This window comes from Molossus molossus, unplaced genomic scaffold (assembly GCF_014108415.1).
Source record: "Molossus molossus isolate mMolMol1 unplaced genomic scaffold, mMolMol1.p scaffold_m16_p_7, whole genome shotgun sequence".
NCBI lineage: Eukaryota > Metazoa > Chordata > Mammalia > Chiroptera > Molossidae > Molossus > Molossus molossus.
In genome coordinates, this window is record NW_023425401.1 from 102040606 (window position 1) to 102059726 (window position 19121).

Below are 19121 nucleotides of genomic sequence, written 5' to 3' on the forward strand. Positions count from 1 at the left end.
AGATACTTTCAAAGTGATCTTTGGCCTAAATCCCAAATTAATCAAACAATTTGCCCCTTGGAAGCTTTTAAACATTCAGTTTACCTCATGGGTGTCATGTTGACTAGTACAGACTCAGAACGACAGGGACAGACCACAGTGTGGCTGGTAAGTGGACTCGAACCGCTAAGCCAATCATAGCCGAGGGCTGCTGCCAGCCAGGGAGAGCCAAGGACTCGACAACAGCACAGTGGAGCTGGCAGTCATAAAGTGACTGAGGTCTCATGTCCTCCAAAGGTTCTGAACGTCTTATGCTAAAGTCCCAAGGAAAGGCTGAATCTATATAATGCCAAGAAAATCAGTTGAAAAGTTGCAATTTTGGTCAATGTAGCTCTTTGGTTGGATAATGATCTAAAAACCCTGTCACATGATGAGATTAAACTAAAATAAAAAATCTGAATTCACGTTAGAACCTTTGGGGTAAACAGATACATGTGAACTCGGGATACTGCTTATACTTGAAGAATAATAACTTTTCTTGTTGAACGTCAGTCTTCAGACATTCCTGCCAAAATTATTGAATGTACGCCATAAAACATACATAACCAAGTTAATGCCGCTGCAGGAACCTTATCTTTGGAATTTCCTGACGTTTGAGGGTTTCTCATTCTCCACTTCAGGGCTGAGGGCGTAAGTCCTTGCACTTGATTTCCTGGGCTTTAGAGAAATGGAGAAAGAAGAGACAAGAAAGGGGAGAAAGAAGGGAAGGAGAGGAGGAGGAAGAAGAGAGAAAAGAGGACAGAGGAAAAAGGGAAGGGAAAAATAAGAAGAGGGAAAGAAAAAAAACCCCACATTTTCTCAAACTGAGTATCTGAATTCACTGGTTTGGCTCTTACTGAGGCAGATTAATCGGCCTATGAAAATAAGCCGAAGACGCTCTCTAACGCACACAGCCTAGCCGTGTAATTCTAAACCTTCGTAACCTCAAAATCCTTAATCATTTCTTTCTTCAACCTTGGCTTGGCTTTCTCGCCTCAGAAAGGGCTGTGAGTCTGCCAAATTCAGAGTTGAACCTTTTCTTTTCTTCTTCCCTTTTTTTTTTTAGAGATAGCACCACAATAAAGAGCACACTTCATTTTTTAAGAACAGAAAGTGAACATCTTGCCCTAATCACCCCCATTGTACTATTTTAAACAAAATGAAAAATCCAAAGCCAAAATTCTTAAAACACAGCTGATGCAACCATATTCAAACTGGCCAAGAAAAATTTCATCTTTGGACTGAAACAAAGTTACTTTAGCTAGTTTTAAAGAAAACGCTGGAAGACTGAAAAGAGCAGATGGTAGCTAAGAGAGAAAAGATAATGGGAATAACTGTTCACCAGGTTACCGGTCTTCCCAGTGATGACACAGATGAAAGACCCCATTTCCCAGAACCGACCTGCCCTGGGACCGTGGGCCTCTTTGCAGAAGCAGCCCAGAAAAGGGTGCGGACCAGCTGCTGTTAGGAGGCACTGGGGACAGGAGCCGTCACCAGGGTATTTAGGGCCTTGGGCTTGGCACTAGTTTGGGAAAGGATGTAGGATTGGAGATGGATTCAGACTTTCTCAGAACATAAAGAAGGAATTCTCTAAATTCTTCTATAGATCTTGCTGATACCAAAGCCTGATAAAGATAGTACAATAAATACCAAGTACAGGCCAGTCCCATTTATGGAATACTGAGACAAAATCTTAAAATATTAGCAAATAGAATTTAGTACTACATTAAAAAACTAATAAACCAAGTCCAAATAGGGGTTCATCCCCAAAACCTAAGGATGGGTTAATATTAGGATATAAATTCACTATTAATAGGTTAAAGGAGAAGAACCATATGATTATATAAAGTTGCTATAGTGTAATTTGACAAAATCTACCATTCAGTCTTAATTTATAAGACTCTTAGTAATATAAGAAGTATAAATTAACTATCTTGATAACATAAAAACATATCTCAAACGAGTGCTTAAGAGTGGAATACTAGCCCTGGCCAGTTTGGCTCAACGGTTGAGCGTCAGCCTGCGGACCGGAGAGTCTCGGGTTTGGTTCCTGCTAGGGGCACGTACCACAAACAAACAAACAAACAAAATCAGGAGATTTCTCTATTAAAAAAAAGAGTGGCATACTAGAAACATTACCATCAGGTTAGGGGTGAGATGGGAGATAACCCTGCCTGCCGCTCTCAGCACTATTACCTAATTCTGCCCTGAGAGTATCAGCCAGGGCAGTTTGGTGAGAAAAAGAATTCAAAGGTATAAATTAAAAACAACAAGGTAAAATGATAGTTCTTTGCAGACAATATGATTATACACATAGAAAACCCAAGAGAATCAACTGAAAAACTATTAGAAACAATAAAATATTTCTTTAAGGTGTCTTTTACAAGAGTAATATACAAAATAAATCTTCTTAAATATGAAAACTAATGGCAACAAGAAGATAAAAGACTTAGAAATAAACTTGGCAAATACAAGAATCTCAATTAAAAACTAACATAATTGTCAGATGGGTATTAGACTATCAGGGTGATCACTTCGTAAGTTATATAATTGTCTAATCATTATGCTGTCTACCAGAAACTAATATAATACTGTATGTCAGCTGTAATTTAACATTTTTAAATTAAAAAATAAAATAAAAATAAACATTTTTTGTGAAATTTGATAGTGATATATAAGACATTTAGAAAAATACATGTAAGAATAGCCAAGGCATTTTTGAAAAAGGAGAATAAGAAAATAAATAAGAGGTTTATAATTGTTAAAAAGTAGACCAAATGACCCATTTTTTCATATGATATGACAGTATATGTAGGATGTCCAAGAGAACCAACTGACTGACTATTAGCAACAATAAGAAATTTCTGTAAACTCTACTAGATATTAAAATATATTATGAGGTTAACATAATTAAAACATTTGGTATTAGAAAAGAAATAGATACCCTAATTAATTAAACAGAAAAAATTAAGACCTAACATTTACTGAGCATTTTCTATATCCCAGGCTTTGTTTTATGGTTTACACATATTTACTTATCTTCTTCACAACTTATGAAGTGGTCATTATAATTATCACCATTTTATAGATAAGTAAAATAAGGCCAAAACAAATTTAGTAGCTTGTCCAATGTCACACTAGTAAGTAGCAGAGCTAGAAGTACTCTGGCTCTAGTCTTCTCTAATGCTGTATAGCGCTCATCACAGCATTACTTGTAAACTGGAAACAACCTAAGTGTCCATCAGTAGGGGAACAGCTAAAAAAAATAGAATTTATCCACATGATGTAAAGAATGTGGCAGTTATAGCCCTGGCTGGTTTGGCTCAGCGGTTCGAGCATCAGTCTGAGGTCCAAAGGGTTGAGGGTTTGATTGCCAGTTAAGGGCATGTGCCTGGGTTGCAGGTTCAATCCCTGGCCCTGGCAGGGCCATATGGGAAGCAAATAATTGATGTGTCTCTCTCACATCAATGTTTCTCTCTCTCTCTCTCCTTCTCCTCCTCCTCCTCCTCCTCCTCCTCCTCCTCCTCCTTCCTCCCTCCCTCCCTCCCTCCCTTCCTCTCTATCTAGGACAAAAATTAGTGGGCCCTGGCCAGTTTAGCTCAGCAGCTAGAGGGTAGGTCCATGGACCAAAGAGTTGCAGGTTCGATTCTGGTCAAGGGTACACACATCAGTTGCAGTTTGGTCCCTGCCCCTGGTTGGGGTCATGCAGGAGGCAACAAATCGATGTGTCTCTCTCACATCAATCTCTGTCGATCTCTCTCTCTTTCTCTCCACCCTACTCCATCTGAAGATAAATGGGAAAGTATCTTCGGGTGAGGATTAACAACAACAACAAAGAAGGAAGGTGGTAACATTGAAAGATTGCAATGATATCTTAAGTAAAAAGAAGTATATAAAAAACTATATATATAGCATGCTTTCACTTTTATTTTTTTATTTTTATTTTTTATTTTTTTAATCCTCAACCGAGGACATTTTTCCATTTTTTGTACAGATAGAGTGGGAAGGAGAGAGAAGAAGGGAGAGAGAGCGAGAAACATCGACGTGAAGGGACACATCGAGTGGCTGCCACCCGCACGACCAACCAGGGCCGGGGACAAACTGCAACCGAGGTACATGCCCTTAGCGGGAACCGAACCCGGGTCTCTCCGGACCGCAGGCTGACGCTCTAACCGCTGAGCCAAACTGGCCAGGGCATGCTTTCACTTTTAAAACATATAGTTTTTATATACCATAAATTATATAAAATACTAGAATATACAAACTTTTCCCCCAGAAGAGAACATAAGAAATTATTATTTTTTGCAGCCAAAAGAATCCGACTGGACAGATCAAAAGAATCCTACTGGACAGATCACGTCGAGTTGGGGAGTGACATGGTCTGATCTATTCTAGACAAGTTCACCCGGCTGCAGAGAAAGGAATATGCTGGGGGGTGGGCATGGATCCAAGATGACCAAAGTAGCAGCAGTGGAGATACAGTCAGAGTCAAGATAATGTTTACAACTAGAACCGAAGGACTTGCTGGTAAGTTAGATGGCGGTAGGTGAAAAAGTGAGGACTTCTCGCCTAAGCGAAATGAGGGGCGATGCCAGGTAATAAAATGGGAATTACTTTAAGAGGAGACGGTTTGCAGCGGCCTGGACTGAGAATTTAGGTTTGGACATATTAAGTCCAGACTTTGAGATAACCCAGTGGAGCTTCAAGCAGGAGATGACCATACGCACCTGAAGTTGGGTGAGGGAGTTGGGGCTGGAGCTACACATTGGGGAGTCATAAGCATGTGACTGACATCTAAAGCCATGGGACTGGAGATCACTGAGGGAGGGAGTGTAGACGGAGAAGCGCGTGTTCTGATCCCAGGATGAGGGATGCTCGGGTGGGGTGGGGTCGTCCTGACACAGAGGAGGAGCAGCCAGTGAAGCAGGACTGCCCGGACAGGGGTGACCTTGCAGCCATGTGAATGCCGTGTGTTAAGATGGAGCGCTCCGCTGATGCTCAGATGCCAAGAGAAGTCAATCACGGAAAGAACAGAGACCTGACTGGGTGCAGCAAGATGGTGGCCTTGGTCAAGAGCAGTCTCAGGAGAAGTGGCAAAAGCCCAACTGCAGAGGGTCAAGGCAGAAAACAGGAGGTAAAGAAATGATGACAGTAAGTATAGACAACTGTTCTGAGGAGTTTTGCTCTAAAGCTTGTTTCCACATTAGTGGGTATCAACCAATGAGCACATGGCAAAATGGACTAGAAATTAGGTTTCAAAGCAGAAAAGAAACCGTTTCCAAAGCACAGATTTTATTTTCAAGCATTCACATGTTCTATTATTTAATGTGTTCTTTTAATATTATAAAATATTCACAGTGTGTGCATCTATGTATAAATGAGAAAACTGAGGCATCAAGAGGTTAAGTCACTTGTTCAAGGTCACACAGATAGACCGTGATGGAGCCAGGGTAGACCCAGGCAGTGTGTTTCCAGGCCTCCCCCGCCCCCCGCGAAAAAACATGACAGTAAGCCAGGGAAAAGTACAAGCACGAGCGGGGATGGCAGTCCCAGAATGAGCACCAGTCAGCTGCAATCAGCAGACTGACTGACGGTGATAAAACAAGTTTTCACTGAACACTTGGTTACTGTCTAAATCACACCCTTATCGCACCCAAAGGGTAATTTTTCATAGCAGATAACTCTTTTTTGAGAACAGAGAACACACACAAAACACATGCATCAGTCATCATGTGTCCAGGTTTAGCCAATAAACTACCTTAAGTTATGAACAGTCCCAACTAACTACAAGCCCATCAGTTCACTAAAAACGAATATGCAGACCGAGCAGACAGCTGTGATGCGCAGTCGCAGTCACCTACCTGTGCTCAGCACTGGGCTTCGGTCTCCCATTCCACAGTCTTCTGTTCACAGAGGGAGGAGGTGGAGAGGAGGGCAGGGGCGGGGGAGGAACAGTGGGCAGAGGAGGCAGGTTCCTGCCATCTTTCCTGAAGCTGATGCCTGGATTCCCATCCCCTTCTCCATCATGCTTGAACGTTCTCCGGGGTTTGGGCAGGGGGTTGATGAAGGGTTTTGTGGGGGAGCCCCTGTACACGCTGTCCAGGCTCTGGTCACAGGGCTTTCTGCACCAGCCTCTTCTTTCCTCCGCAGCCTCGGGGGCAGGCTGCCTGGCTTCCAGGTCCCAGTGGTGGGACCTTAATTCTGAGCCGCTCCCACACCCATGGTTCCCGGTTAGGGTGGGCCCCTCCTCGGCCTTGTCCGGCAGGCAGTGCGGGGAATAACAAGTCCCTGGTAACTGGGGATCCAACCCTGCCAACCCATCCTTCAGAGCCTGCTCAAGTTTCTCGACCTGCTTCAGCACAGAGAGGCTGTCATTCTGAAGGCGCTGTTTGCTGAGCCGCAGCTCCAGGCCTCTGCCCAAGCTCGGAGCCAGCTCCCTGGCTGGCTGGCTTAGGTCTAGCCTCTGCTCTGCATCCTGTCCCCCGACTTCCACCACCTCCTTATTCCTCTCATTCTCTCTGCTCTCTCTTTCTAGCCTCGTTCCGTTCTGAGCTGCTGTGACCCGAGTCCTCACACCATCAGCACGTCTCCTCCCCGTCATGCAGGATGTCAGGTAATCCTCTTGCCCATCGGCCTTCCTGCCAGGCGCAGGGCTGGGCAGCTCCTTTTTCCCTTCCCATTCTGATATCTTGTCCTTGATGCTGAGGGACTTGTGCCCGGCTCCACCTCGGGCAGGAGGGCAGGGTCTCTGAACACCGCTGAGCTGCCTCCTGCCAGCCCTGCTGGCTTCTTTAGTACCGAGACCTGAAGCTGGGTCGCTGATGATCATATTTGAGTTGTACATGTTCTGCTGAAAACAGTCTACTCTCGACTTTAGCATCAGGTCATTGAGGCTTCCCAGCGGGCTTCTTCGGAGGGGTAAGTCCTGATCAGTCTCTAGGAAAGGAATGGGGGACCGAAAGGGCTGCCTTTGAGGGTCTTCCCCAGCCTTTGGACCTTCCAACTTGACCCTGAACAAGAAAGATAAACACTGGGTGAGGGATTCTTATTTATTGTTCTTGGCTGGTCATAGAGATTTCCTGGAACTTAGATATAAATGTTATATGCTAGTTGCAAATCACAAACATTGAAACCACCATTTAAAAAAATTATGTAATATTTTTCTTGAGGAGCTTTCATGGAACTATAGGATTTTGGAGTCCAGTCGAATTGGGTTTAAATCCTAATTCCCCCACTGACCAGCTGTGTGACCTTGGGCAAATTGCTTAATTTCTCTCTAAATCTCAGTTTCCTCATTTGTGAATTGGGAATAATAGTGATAATAATACATATCTAACGGGTGATAGGTGATTAAACATTGAATGAGCTAGCCTACATAAGGCATCTAGTGTATCATGAATGTACAAGTGGTGGTTACCACTATTATGAGCTTTTTTTCCCTGATGAAAATAGGAGAAAAGTCATGAAATAAAAGAGTATATAGTCTAAGTTTCCTCTGCTTCTATAATCAGTGGATGGGCCTGTGTAACACTATTTAAAATGAAAGCAACCCCATGAGTTACAAAATTTTTGCTAATTCTGGGCTTGATACGTTGTCTGAATTTGAATCAGTAGAGACACAATGATGGCTGCGTCTGAATTGCCCTCCTCTAGAATGTGAGCCATACTAGGGTGGTCTCTCCGTGAGGACAGGGACTGTCTTGTTTTGTTTTGAATTTGGCCTGCTTTGGCTGCTGCTGCATCCCTAGCACCTAGAACAACACCCAGCAGAGTAGACGGCCATTAGATCTCAGCTGTGTGAATGAACGGATGAATCAACAAAGCAGATCCGGATTTCACGGGGGGCCTAGAACTGCCCTGTCCAACATGGTGGCCACTAGCCACATGTGGCTATTTAAATCGAAGTCTAATTAAATGAAAGCTTTTGTCGCTCAGTTGCACCAGCCACATGCAGAGCACTCGGTAGCCACATGTGGCCAACGGTTACTACACTGGATGGAGTGGATCATTTCCACCACTGCAGGGAGTTCTGGCCTAGAACGTATATGTGGGGATACATGCTTCCAGATGTGATTGTAGGAGATGAGTGTCATGGTGAAGATGTTGACATTTATTTTGACAGAGAAATATTTTTAAGCTAGTCAAATGAGAATGGGAGTATCTGTGTTTTGAAATGTGAAACTGTCTTCCACCAGCACAGATCATGACTGAACACAGGGGCCTTAGATGTGTCAAGATTAGCAAACATGCACGGGCCAACTTTATGGTGCACATATTGTGAATATGTAGATCAGGTTGTACAGGAATTCTGAAACCCCCGTAAGGTTCACACGAGGAATGAATAATTAGCAACTTCATGCACCCAGTTACTATTTCGCTTTCTATTCCAAACACTAATGGTTGTTTACGTAAAGACTTCTTCCCATCAGGACATTAGCCTGTAAGTTCTGTTGCTATACTTGGTTGCTCGACATAAATGAGAAACTTGTGAAATTGCAAACACATTTTCATATGTTAAATATGGCTACCAAAGCAGAATTCCTTATTTAAATAAACAATTAGCATTCATAACAGAGTGCTTACAAAAAAGAAACACATTTTTTTTATATTGTTCTGTCACTACCGAGGACATTGGCATAAATTCAGATTTTTGTCAGAATTGGAATCAGAATCATTTTGTTGATATTTTACTGAGAATTCAAAAGGCAAAAGTTAAAATCCTTGTTCTCACGGTGATAGAAGTGAGATGAAGAAATAGGACAGGCACATAAAAACACAGTTCAGGCCCTGGCTAGTTTGGCTCAGCAGTTAGAGCATCGGCCTGCGGTCCAGAGAGACCCGGGTTCAGTTCCCGCTAAGGTCTTGTACCTCGGTTGCAGTTTGTCCCTGGCCCTGGTTGGGTTGTGCGGGTGGCAACCACTCAATGTGTCCCTTTCACGTCGATGTTTCTCTCTCGCTCTCCCTCCCTCCCACTCTATCTGAACAAAAAATGGAAGAATGTCCTCGGGTGAAGATAAAAAAACAAACAAACAAAAAAGCACAGTTCAGGTTAGTGCATGTTTAGTAACAAATGCATCATCATTAGTATCATATATACTGCTAAACAACGCTTTTTAAAATTTTTATTGATTTGAGAGAGAGAGATAGAGGGAGGGAGGTGGGAAGGAGGGAAGAGGGAGAGGGAGAGGGAGAGAGAGAGGGAGAGGGAGAGGGAGAGAGAAATATCAATTTGTTGTTCCACTTATTTATGTATTCATAAGGTCCCAAACATATGTGCCCTGACTGGAGATCGAACCTGCAACCTTGGTGTATTGGGATGATGTTCTAACCAACTGAGGTTACCTGGCCAGGGCTCTGGTTTTAGAGTCATAGGGAGGTGGACTGGAATTTTGGTTCCATTTTTTTCATCCTAAAGTAAGAGTCCTATCTCCTTTGTATAGACTGCAACTTTATAGGAGTACAGAGGCCTAATTTATCATTTGCTGTGTCTAATATATAATAGGTAGCCATTAAATATTAAATGAATGAATGAATGAGTTAATATGTATAATATGCCTATAGTATATGTTATAAATCTTGATATTAATAAGTGGTAACTAGTGTTATTCGATGATGACAGTTATTGTCTAAGGTCCCAAACATCTGGCATGACTTCACAATCCCTGAGGCACCATGTGAAAACTGAAGAGGAAAAAGGACGCCTTGCTGGAAGACCACAGTAGAGTGACAAAGCTCAATCAAGAGCAACAAGGATGACGAAAACAAGGGCAGCCCTACTGTGTGGCTCAGTGGTTGAGCGTCAACCAATGCACCAAGAGGTCAATTCCCGGTCAGGGCACATGCCCAGGTTGTGGGCCTGATCCCCAGTGGGGGGCATGCAGGAGGCAGCCAATCGATGTTCTCTCTCATTGATGTTTCTCTCTCTCTCCCTCTCCCTTCCCCTCTCTCTCTCTCACTCTAATATCAATAAAGAAAAAAAATTTAAAAAACCCCAAAAACAGGGGCAGAGAGTCTTCTTCACATGCTTGACACACCCAAGAATTTCTCCAGTTCCTGTTTCCAGGATTCTGTGGCCCCAGGAGGGGCTCGAGAGCTGTGAACAGCTCAGTGATCGCCAACTCCTTTGCAGAATTCAAGAGAGAGTATCAGAGGAAAACATCTGGGGAGACAACAATCCTGCTAAGACAGATACAGGTACTATGTGGACAGGTGCAGCTGCAAAGATTTAGAGCTCACTGATAACGAATAGTACCTGTGCATTCTAGTAGGAAGAAAAATAAACCCCCAACTGGAATGTAAATATGGGGACACTGCCTGGAGTGGCCCTGGGATCATCATCTCCACACACTGGGTGCTAGTCAGACCTTCCCTTCACCACTTTGGTTTCAGGTTCTTAAGAGCGCAGTGCATGGAGATGACTGGCAGGAGGCTCATCACAGTGACTTGGAAAAGAATGCCTCCTGCCCGGCCAGTGTAGCTCAGTTGGCTGAGCACTGCCCCATGGACTGAGAGGTCGCTGGTTTGATACCAGGTCAGAGCAGATGCCGGAGTTGCAGGCTCGATCCCCAGTAGGGGGCATGCACGAGGCAGCCAATCTATGTTTCTCCCTCACATTTATGTTTCTATCTCCCTCTCCCTCTCCCTTCCCCTCTCTTTAAAATCAATAAACACATATTTTTAAAAAGAAGAATGCCTCCTTAGTTCAAGGAAGTGAGGTCAGTGAGCAGGGAAAGGCAGTAGAGAAAGGAATGAGACTGGGAATCCGGGCCAACTTCTTCACTCTCAGGGGAGAAAAGTTCTTACTTGTCAGCCAGTTTGTAGCTCAGGTTTTCAGTCTGGCTGTGGCTGCCCTTGGCTGGCCTGCACACGGTCATCATGTCAGCACGGAGAGGAGCTCCAAGTCGCCTAGGGGGGACAGGGATGCATACCCAGTGAGCCATGAGAACAAATCTAGGGCCCTCGCCCCAAACGATTTACCCCTGATGGATTCTACCCCGGAGTGGAGGGTGACAGGAATGTGCCATTCAGAATTCCTGACTTGCAGTGGAGGGCAAGGACAGAAAAGCCTGAGGTCCACCCAGATTCAGACCCCATGCCAAACCTCTTCTCGCATGTGTGTATGTATATTTATAAGAAGACACATAGCCCTGGCCAGTTTGGCTCAGTGGTTGGAGCACTGGCCCACGGACCAGAGAGGCCCAGGTTCGGTTCCCGCTGAGGGCACGTACCTCGGTTGCAGTTTGTCCCCAGCCCTGGTTGGGTTGTGTGGGTGGCAGCCACTTGATATGTCTCTCTCATCTCTATCTTTCTCTTTCTCTTTCTCTCTCTCTCTCTCTCTCTCTCTCTCTCTCTCTCTCTCTCTCTCTTTCTCTCTCTTCCTCCATCTCTCCCTCAAGATAAATGCAAAAATGTCCTCGGGTGAGAAACACATAGCTTTAGAAAGCAATACATAAATACCAGTACAATCTGACACTTTTTCAGGCTCTCTACGAACCTGTGATGCACTAACAGCCCCTAAAGAAGGGAAGAGTTGTTACTTTATTTGAAACAAGAAATGAACCACCCACCGAAGTGTTAGCATCCACACAGAGGTACTCTGCTCTTCTGTCCTTGGCTTAGGAGTCCTGCACAGAGAACCTCTCCCGCAGCTCCAAACCCGGGAGGAGGAACCACCTAGCCACTAGGTCACCTGTCATGTCTAAGGAAAACTACGAGATGGGCCCGGTTAACACAGGAATCCCACTGAACCTCTCAACCCTGAAAGATGACAAGGACCGTGTGGTTACCAAAGCAGCAGCCTCGGTGCAGAAGTAGCAGTTTTATAATGCTACAGTGCCTGACAACCACATGAACTGAAGTAGCTGATTTAGATGTATGATTTCTATAGCAAGTCCCTACAGCAATCTGTGTCTCTCAACATGAGGATGAATGGACACTGCGCAGGTGGACGTGGCTGGGAAGATAGACCACCCGGAGAACGCCGAGTATGGAAAGCATGCGGCTGCATGGCCAGTCCCTCCTAAGGGGGAGGAGGTAACTGCTTGACCAGAAGTTCAAGGAGCACTGAGACACTGGAGATTCAGATTTCTTTCCCACTGTACCTCCAGGGAATCCCTCTCCCAACTCCTCACATTTCCAAGATTCCTCTCCCCTCTCCCAAGATGGGTTACCTGCCAGGTGACAGGGTGGCTGTCCAAGGTCCTGGCACTGGCATTGCCCGCCCCCCCCACCAAGGGAGATCTCAAAACACTGGCTCTCAAGGCATACATATAACTCTTGGAAACAAAGAGAGGAAGGTCAGAGGGAGAACAAGAAAGAGAATGAACAAGGGCAACAAATTAAAAAAGAGAGAGGTGTGCTCGCTTTGGCAGCACATATACTAAAAAGAGGGAGGTTAGGGACCAGTGAGCTGAAAAAAAACTCAAGGAAGGGAACAGAGCTCAGGCCTGCCCAAGTAGCTCAGCTGTCCCCTGACCCAGCGATATAACACCCTGCATCCTGGTGTATGTCAGTGCTGAGAGCAAGCCCAGTTCTGTAAAGAAGCCAGGCCCCAGGGCTCTCCCTTCCCTGAGAGGCCTTTCAGGGACAGGAAGGAAGTCATTGCCCCTCTCACAATGCTCCACAAGCTTCTGGAGCCTCTCCATTTGGCTGGGCTGACAGACACTGCTCTTCTGTCCTACTTCTGGCAGAGGGCCATCGGAGGTCGAGGACAGCGGCCACTCCCCGCCGCCCGCCTGCCTCGCGCCTGCACTGGGTCCCTCGTAGACCAAGCCCCCTGTGATGCAGCCTTGTGCCATGTGAGCTCCACCCCGCCCCACCCACGCTCTTCCGTCCAGCTGGCCTCCTCCTTCACTGGCACTATGAGTAGGTGCTGGGACTGTGCCTGGGTCATGATCAGTTCAGCAATGCAGCTCTCTCTCCAAGGGGACAGTCTCTCTGTAATTCTCAGAAAGCCATAGCTTTTCCAAAAGGAACAAAGCCCACTGTGTCTAATGCACAGAGAACCACATATGCACTCTGGGGTTAAAAATCAAGAAATACTTAAGGGAACGCTGTGTAACTTATATGAATGTCTAGCCGCTGTGCTCTACACCTGAAACTAATACAAATGTTAAATGTGTTAAATGCAAACCTTAATTGAAAAATAAAATAATAAAAAACAGAAACACTTAAACATAGTACTTAAGTAAACTCGCTTTCCATCGGGCAGTAATAACTTCAGTATGAAAACCATGGTCTTTAGAGGAACAGCTGATACCATATTCTGAGAAGCAAGTTCAAGTGGGATTCAGGAGCCAAAACTCAGGGAACATAGGTGCCCATACACTCAGAAATCAGCCCACCAGCATTTCTGAATTCACAGAGGAATGGAAAATGCTTCTCCCACAAAACTTTGACCCTTCCCTTTTTGTCTCTGCTGTTAAAAGTCATTAATTAGGTGACAAACAAGCTGAATTTGCTTAGTGAGGAGTATTCTGTGACAAATTACCACGATAAACTTCAACATCACTTTATAGGTCTGGGATTGCAGGACACAGCTGTTTTCCAACAGTAATACCTTCTTCCTGTTAACTCTGGTAGGGTTTCTTTTTTATTTTATTTTTATTATTATTATTTTTTAATCCTCACCTGAGGACACTTTTGCATTCATCTTCAGATAGAGTGAGAGGGAGAGAGGGAGGGAGAGAGAGAAACATCGATGTGAGAGAGACACGAGTGGTTGCCACACACAGGATCCCAACGGGGGCTGGGGACAAACTGCAGCCGAGGTACTTGCCCTTAGCGGGAACCGAACCCGGGTCTCTCTGGACTGCGGGCTGACTCTCCAACTGCTGAGCCAAACCAGCCAGCACTCTGGTGGGGTTTCTATGGTGGCAACAGGGGAGGTGATATATGGTCTACAGAAACGTTGCTAACAAAGTCATTGACAAAAAGAAGCTTGATTACTGCTTTAGAGACTGCTGGAAAAATAATCTGGACATGCTTAAGCCATGGGGAGGGGACTGATTTTCCCCAAATCTTAGTGCAAAAACAGCGATTTAAATAAAAAGTGAGCCCTGGCCGGTTTGGCTCAGCGGCTGGAGCATCGGCCTGTGGACCAGAGAGTCCCAGGTTCGGTTCCCACTAGGGGCACATATACCCCCCCCCCCCAAAAAAAGTGAGCCCGGCCAGTGTGGCTCAGTGGTTGAGTGTTGACCCATGCACCAAGAGGTCACCGGTTCAATTTCCGGTCTGGGCACATACCCAGGTTGTGGCCAAATCCCCAGATTGTGGCCAAATCCCCAGTGAGGCATATGCAGGAAGTAGCCAATTAATGTTCTCTCTCATCAATGTTTCTTTCTCTCTTTCTCCCTAAAATCAATAAAGAAAGAAAAAAAGAGTGAAATGTGGAAATGTTGATCAAATGATAAATGGATTTTTATTTTTTAAATTTATTTTCATTGACTTTTTTAGAGACAAAGGAAGGGAGAGAAAGATAGAAACATCGATGTGAGAAAGACACACCAATCAGCTGCTTCCTACACACCCCTCATTGGGTATCAAGCCCACAACCTGGGCACGTGTCCTGACCAGAAATCGAACCAGGACCTCTCAGTCCATGTGACGACTCTCAATATACTGAGCCACACTAGCTGGGCACGAACAGATTTTTAAAATGTGGTACAGTCATACAATGGAATATTATTCAGCCATAAAAAGGAGTGAAGTGCTATTTCATGCTACAACATAGATGACCTTGAAAATATAGTAAGTGAAAGAGCCAGACACAAGAGGACACATATCACAAGAGGCCACATATAATATAATTCCATTTATATGAAATATAAATAGACAAACCCATAGAGGCAGGGGGGATTGGGACTGATTGCTAATAGGTAGGGGTTTCTTTTGGGGACAACAGAGATGTTCTGGAATTAGTCAGTGGTGATAGTTGTACAATATAGCGAATATATTATTAAGTCACTAAATTGTACACTTCTTTCTCCCTCTTTTTTTGTTCTGTTTTGTTAATCCTCACCCGAGGATATTTTTCCATTGAGTTTTAGAGTGGAAGGGAGAGAGGGATGAAGAGAGAGAGAAAGAAAAACATCCTTGTGAGAGAGACACAGGGATTGGTTGACTCCCACATGTGCCCCAACCGGGGCTGGGGATCAAAACTGCAACCCAGGTACATGACCTTGACCGGGACTTGAATCTGTGACCTTCAATGTGAGGGCTGATGCTCTCACCACTAAGCACACCAACCACGGCAACTATAAACTTCTAAATGCTGAATTTTATGTGAATTATATCTCAATTAAAAATACATATAAACATATTCAATAAAAAAAATAAGAAACTTAGGCAGGGGAGAAAGTGGAATAAGGAATAAAATATACACAATTGTAATTTTCCACTGCCCTTCACTGCTCTAAGGTTAGTGTATTAGTTCTGAAATATATATAATGTGATTCATAAAATGGTCATACTTGATATACTGAATGAAAAATACAATTTGGATCATAATTATATATTAATAAAATGAAATTTTAAATGGTTGTTATTTGTGTGGCAAATAAAGCTACAAGCTATTTGGCTTTAATGATTCTAATAACTCTTAGTTTATTAGCTTATAAAGAGCAAACATCAAAATTGAGAATACACCATAACAATTACAGCAGAACAAAAATGATTATTTTCTCAACTAAGCATTCTTATTAGCAAGCATATCTAGAAGGTGCTTGTTTCCAGAAAACACACCGAGAATGAAAAGCGTGCAATCACATAACACAGCTCTTGCTGTGTCTAACTGCTCATTCAGGGAAGCCCACTCCTGAGCCTTTCGATGCCTCCTTTTTATCGTTGTCTTCAAACAAAAAGAGCATTTTTAAAAAAATTAAAATCAATTGCTCTCTTTTTAAACAAATAGCTTAGCCCTAGCTGGTTTGGCTCAGCGGTTAGAGTGTTGGCCTGCAGTCCCGAGAGACCAAGGTTCGGTTCCCGCTAAGGGCACGTACCTCCGTTGCAGTTTGTCCCCGGCCCTGGTTGGGTCGTGCGGGTGGCAGCCACTCGATGTGTCCTTTTCACGTTGATGTTTCTCTCCCTCTTTCTCTCCTTTCCACTCTATCTGAACAACAAAATGGAAAAATGTCCTCGGGTGAGGATTAAAAAATAAAATAAACAAATAGCTTTTTTTTTTTTAATTTTGGAGTATTTTCAAAAACAACCTAACTTTGTCACACTTGGAAGATGGAGGACTGAGCAGGTGAAGAACGAGAGGAGCCAGAAGTTATATGCACTGCTTCAGAACCACACCCAAGGGACCATGTCTGGAGAAATCACATCCTGCACTCTTGGACCAAATCCTTAAACTGCACTTGCACAAAAACACCACACACCATGACTGGATGCCATGTGCACCACGCCAGGTAGAGAGCAGCAGAGACAGGGTAATGACTTTTCTACTAACAACCACCAGTCTTCCTATTTCTAGGAGTTCTGCTTTGAAGCCCAAAAGATTCCCCCAGCAAATAAGAGTGCTCAAGAAATGCTTGTTGAATGAATGAACACATACCATGTTTTGTTTTGTTTTTTTCCTTTTTTTTTAATCCTCACCCAAGGACATTTTTTCCCCTCCATTTTTTGTTCAGACAGAGTGGGAGGGAGAGAGAGGAAGAGAGAGAGAGAAACATCGACGTGAAGGGACATATCGAGTGGCTGCCACCCACACGGCCAACCAGGGCCAGGGACAAACCGCAACCGAAGTACATGCCCTTAGTGGGAACTGAACCTGGGTCTCTCTGGACCGCAGGCCGATGCTCTAACCGTTGAGCCAAACCGGCAGGGCCATACTATGTTCTTGTACCTCACATGTCCATCAAGATATGGCTGGATAAGCAAACCATGGTCTCGCCATACAATGGAATATTACTCAGCTATAAAAAAGAATGAAGGACCGATACATACTACAACATGAATAAACCCTGAAACATTATGCTAAATAAAAGAAACCAGTGACAAAAGACCACACATTGTGTTCCATTTGTATGAAATAGGCAAATCCAGAAAATAGATTAGTAGTTGTCAGGGGCTTGGGTAGTGGGAATGAGGAATGACTGCTAATAGGTATGGGTTTTTTGGGGGGAGGAAATGGATGAAAATGTCCCAAAATTAGATAGTGGTGATGGTTGCACTAAATAATGAATATGCTAAAAAGAAACTCAAACCCATTTAGTTATATACTGTAAAGGGTGAATTTTACAGTACTTAAATTATATCTCAATAAAGCTGTTATTTTAAAAAAGAACAAGGAGGGACAATTACTAAAAGCGAGGAGTCCTGGCCCCACCCCAGACCGTGTTTATTCTCCTGTCACTGGCATCGTCACTCGGCCACAGAAATACTCTCCCTGAAAGGCAGTCTTCAGCTCTTTCACTCCAGTTACCTGTGTGCCCCTATTTTGGAGCATTTCTGCCATCTGACGGGAGTTAACAGCATGCTAAGTTGCGCCTGCTCTGTGAAACCCAGGTGTAAATGCTCCAAGGTGCTGTTTCCCAGAGCTGTTCCTACACAGGCTTCAGAATCAAGGCTTCTATTCACTCTAAACGAGGCCTCAAGAGCCAGAGTCTAATCTGAGTAATTGTAAGACTTTCTGATGGTTCCACTACTCAGTTCCTGACAACGTGTAGTATTCTCCTGACCTACACCCGTCAGTCTGTCTAACAAATGAAGCCACCGGGAATCTGGCTAGAGCACCTTGAGAATGCAGATGGGACTTCCTGAGGCCAGAGGAGGCTAAAGTTTTTTTATTGTTCTTGCCTTCCTAAGCCCAAGAAGGATTTCTTTTTCACATCTGTAGAACATTCTTACATATAGACATGTATTCGGCCACCTGAGTAAGATGGAAACACATTTTTCACTTGCCTCACTCACTTGCAGTGTGAAAATACCGCCACACGTGGCCCTGGGGTTCACCACTGTGTGGAGGGTAAAGAAGAAAAGTGGATCCCAGTGGCCACCTTGCACAGGAGCACCGAACCAGCGTGTACACGGTGTTAGTGGCACCAGCGCTCCCGAGTTACTGCTGGGTAACCAGTGTCACCTCTCTGGTAAAACTTAGTGTAAGTTTGCCATAAAGCATGACATTATTAAAGTTAGGAAATAAGCCAATACTGGTGAAAATGGCTTAACAATCTGAATTCAACTAAATGTATTTTCCTTTATATAAAAAAAGTATACTTCCTTTTATTTCTTTTGGGTACTGCAGGTCACCAAACTATGTGAAGTCAGGTTCTAACTTCTTTCTACTCCCAAACATTTATTTTCTTTTATTATTTTTTATTAAATATATTGGGGTGACAGTGCTTAATAGGATCATATAGGTTGCAGGTGTGGGCTTCTATGTTACAAGATCTGTATACTGTACTGTGTGCCCACCACCCAAAGTCTAATCATCTTCCCTCACCACATACTAGTCCACTCCCAAATATTTTAACTTGCTCTTCCTACTGTCTATTCTTGGCTAGGCCAGAAACCACCTCTTGCTTCTAATCACTACAGAAGTCAATGTCAATGCTCTTACCATTGTTCAGATGAGGAAACTGAGGCTCAGGGAATTTTAAGTTCAGGCCATAATCATGAGTGCAAGCCAGGAATGAGTCTATGCTATGAATCCAGTTCTGGTCCTCCTTGTACACTATAGCTGTGGCCTCATGTTACATTACCTCATCATTTTAGACTTTAGCTCATCATTTTGAATGTCCGTCTTATTCAGCTCTTCAAGATCAGCAGTTGTTTATCCTGTTTTTACACCCTGCTGAACTTCATAAGCATTTGCTGAGTGAGCTGGGGCAAAAAGCAAAGGTTATGGGGGGGTCTCTCTTCTTACAGTTCTGTGATTATACATTTCTGTACTTTGGGCACCTATCCTAAGAAATAATCCTAAATAGGGGGAAATGTATATATAAATATATATACTTATATTATTTATAATATTGAAAAATTAAAAATACCTAAAATGTCAAGCAATATAGTAAACTATAATACAGCGATCTAATGGAACATTATACTACAAATTAAATTATGTTTAAGAAGACTACAATTCTACAGCGACAGAACTAGAT

At 43.8% G+C, this 19121-nt stretch overlaps 1 protein-coding gene across 1 annotated transcript in view; it reads right to left on the minus strand.

Moving 5' to 3' along the window:
* The window catches only part of DENND2A (DENN domain containing 2A), a 111971-nt gene that overhangs the window by 67026 nt on the left and 25824 nt on the right, over window positions 1-19121 (minus strand). Inside the window, exons 2-3 of the mRNA XM_036247319.1 lie at window positions 10822-10923; window positions 5880-7028 (exon numbers count right to left, since the gene is read on the minus strand). Coding sequence (XP_036103212.1) covers window positions 5880-7028; window positions 10822-10895 — 1223 coding nt within the window. The 5' untranslated portion in view covers window positions 10896-10923. The remainder of the gene's footprint in view (window positions 1-5879; window positions 7029-10821; window positions 10924-19121) is intronic.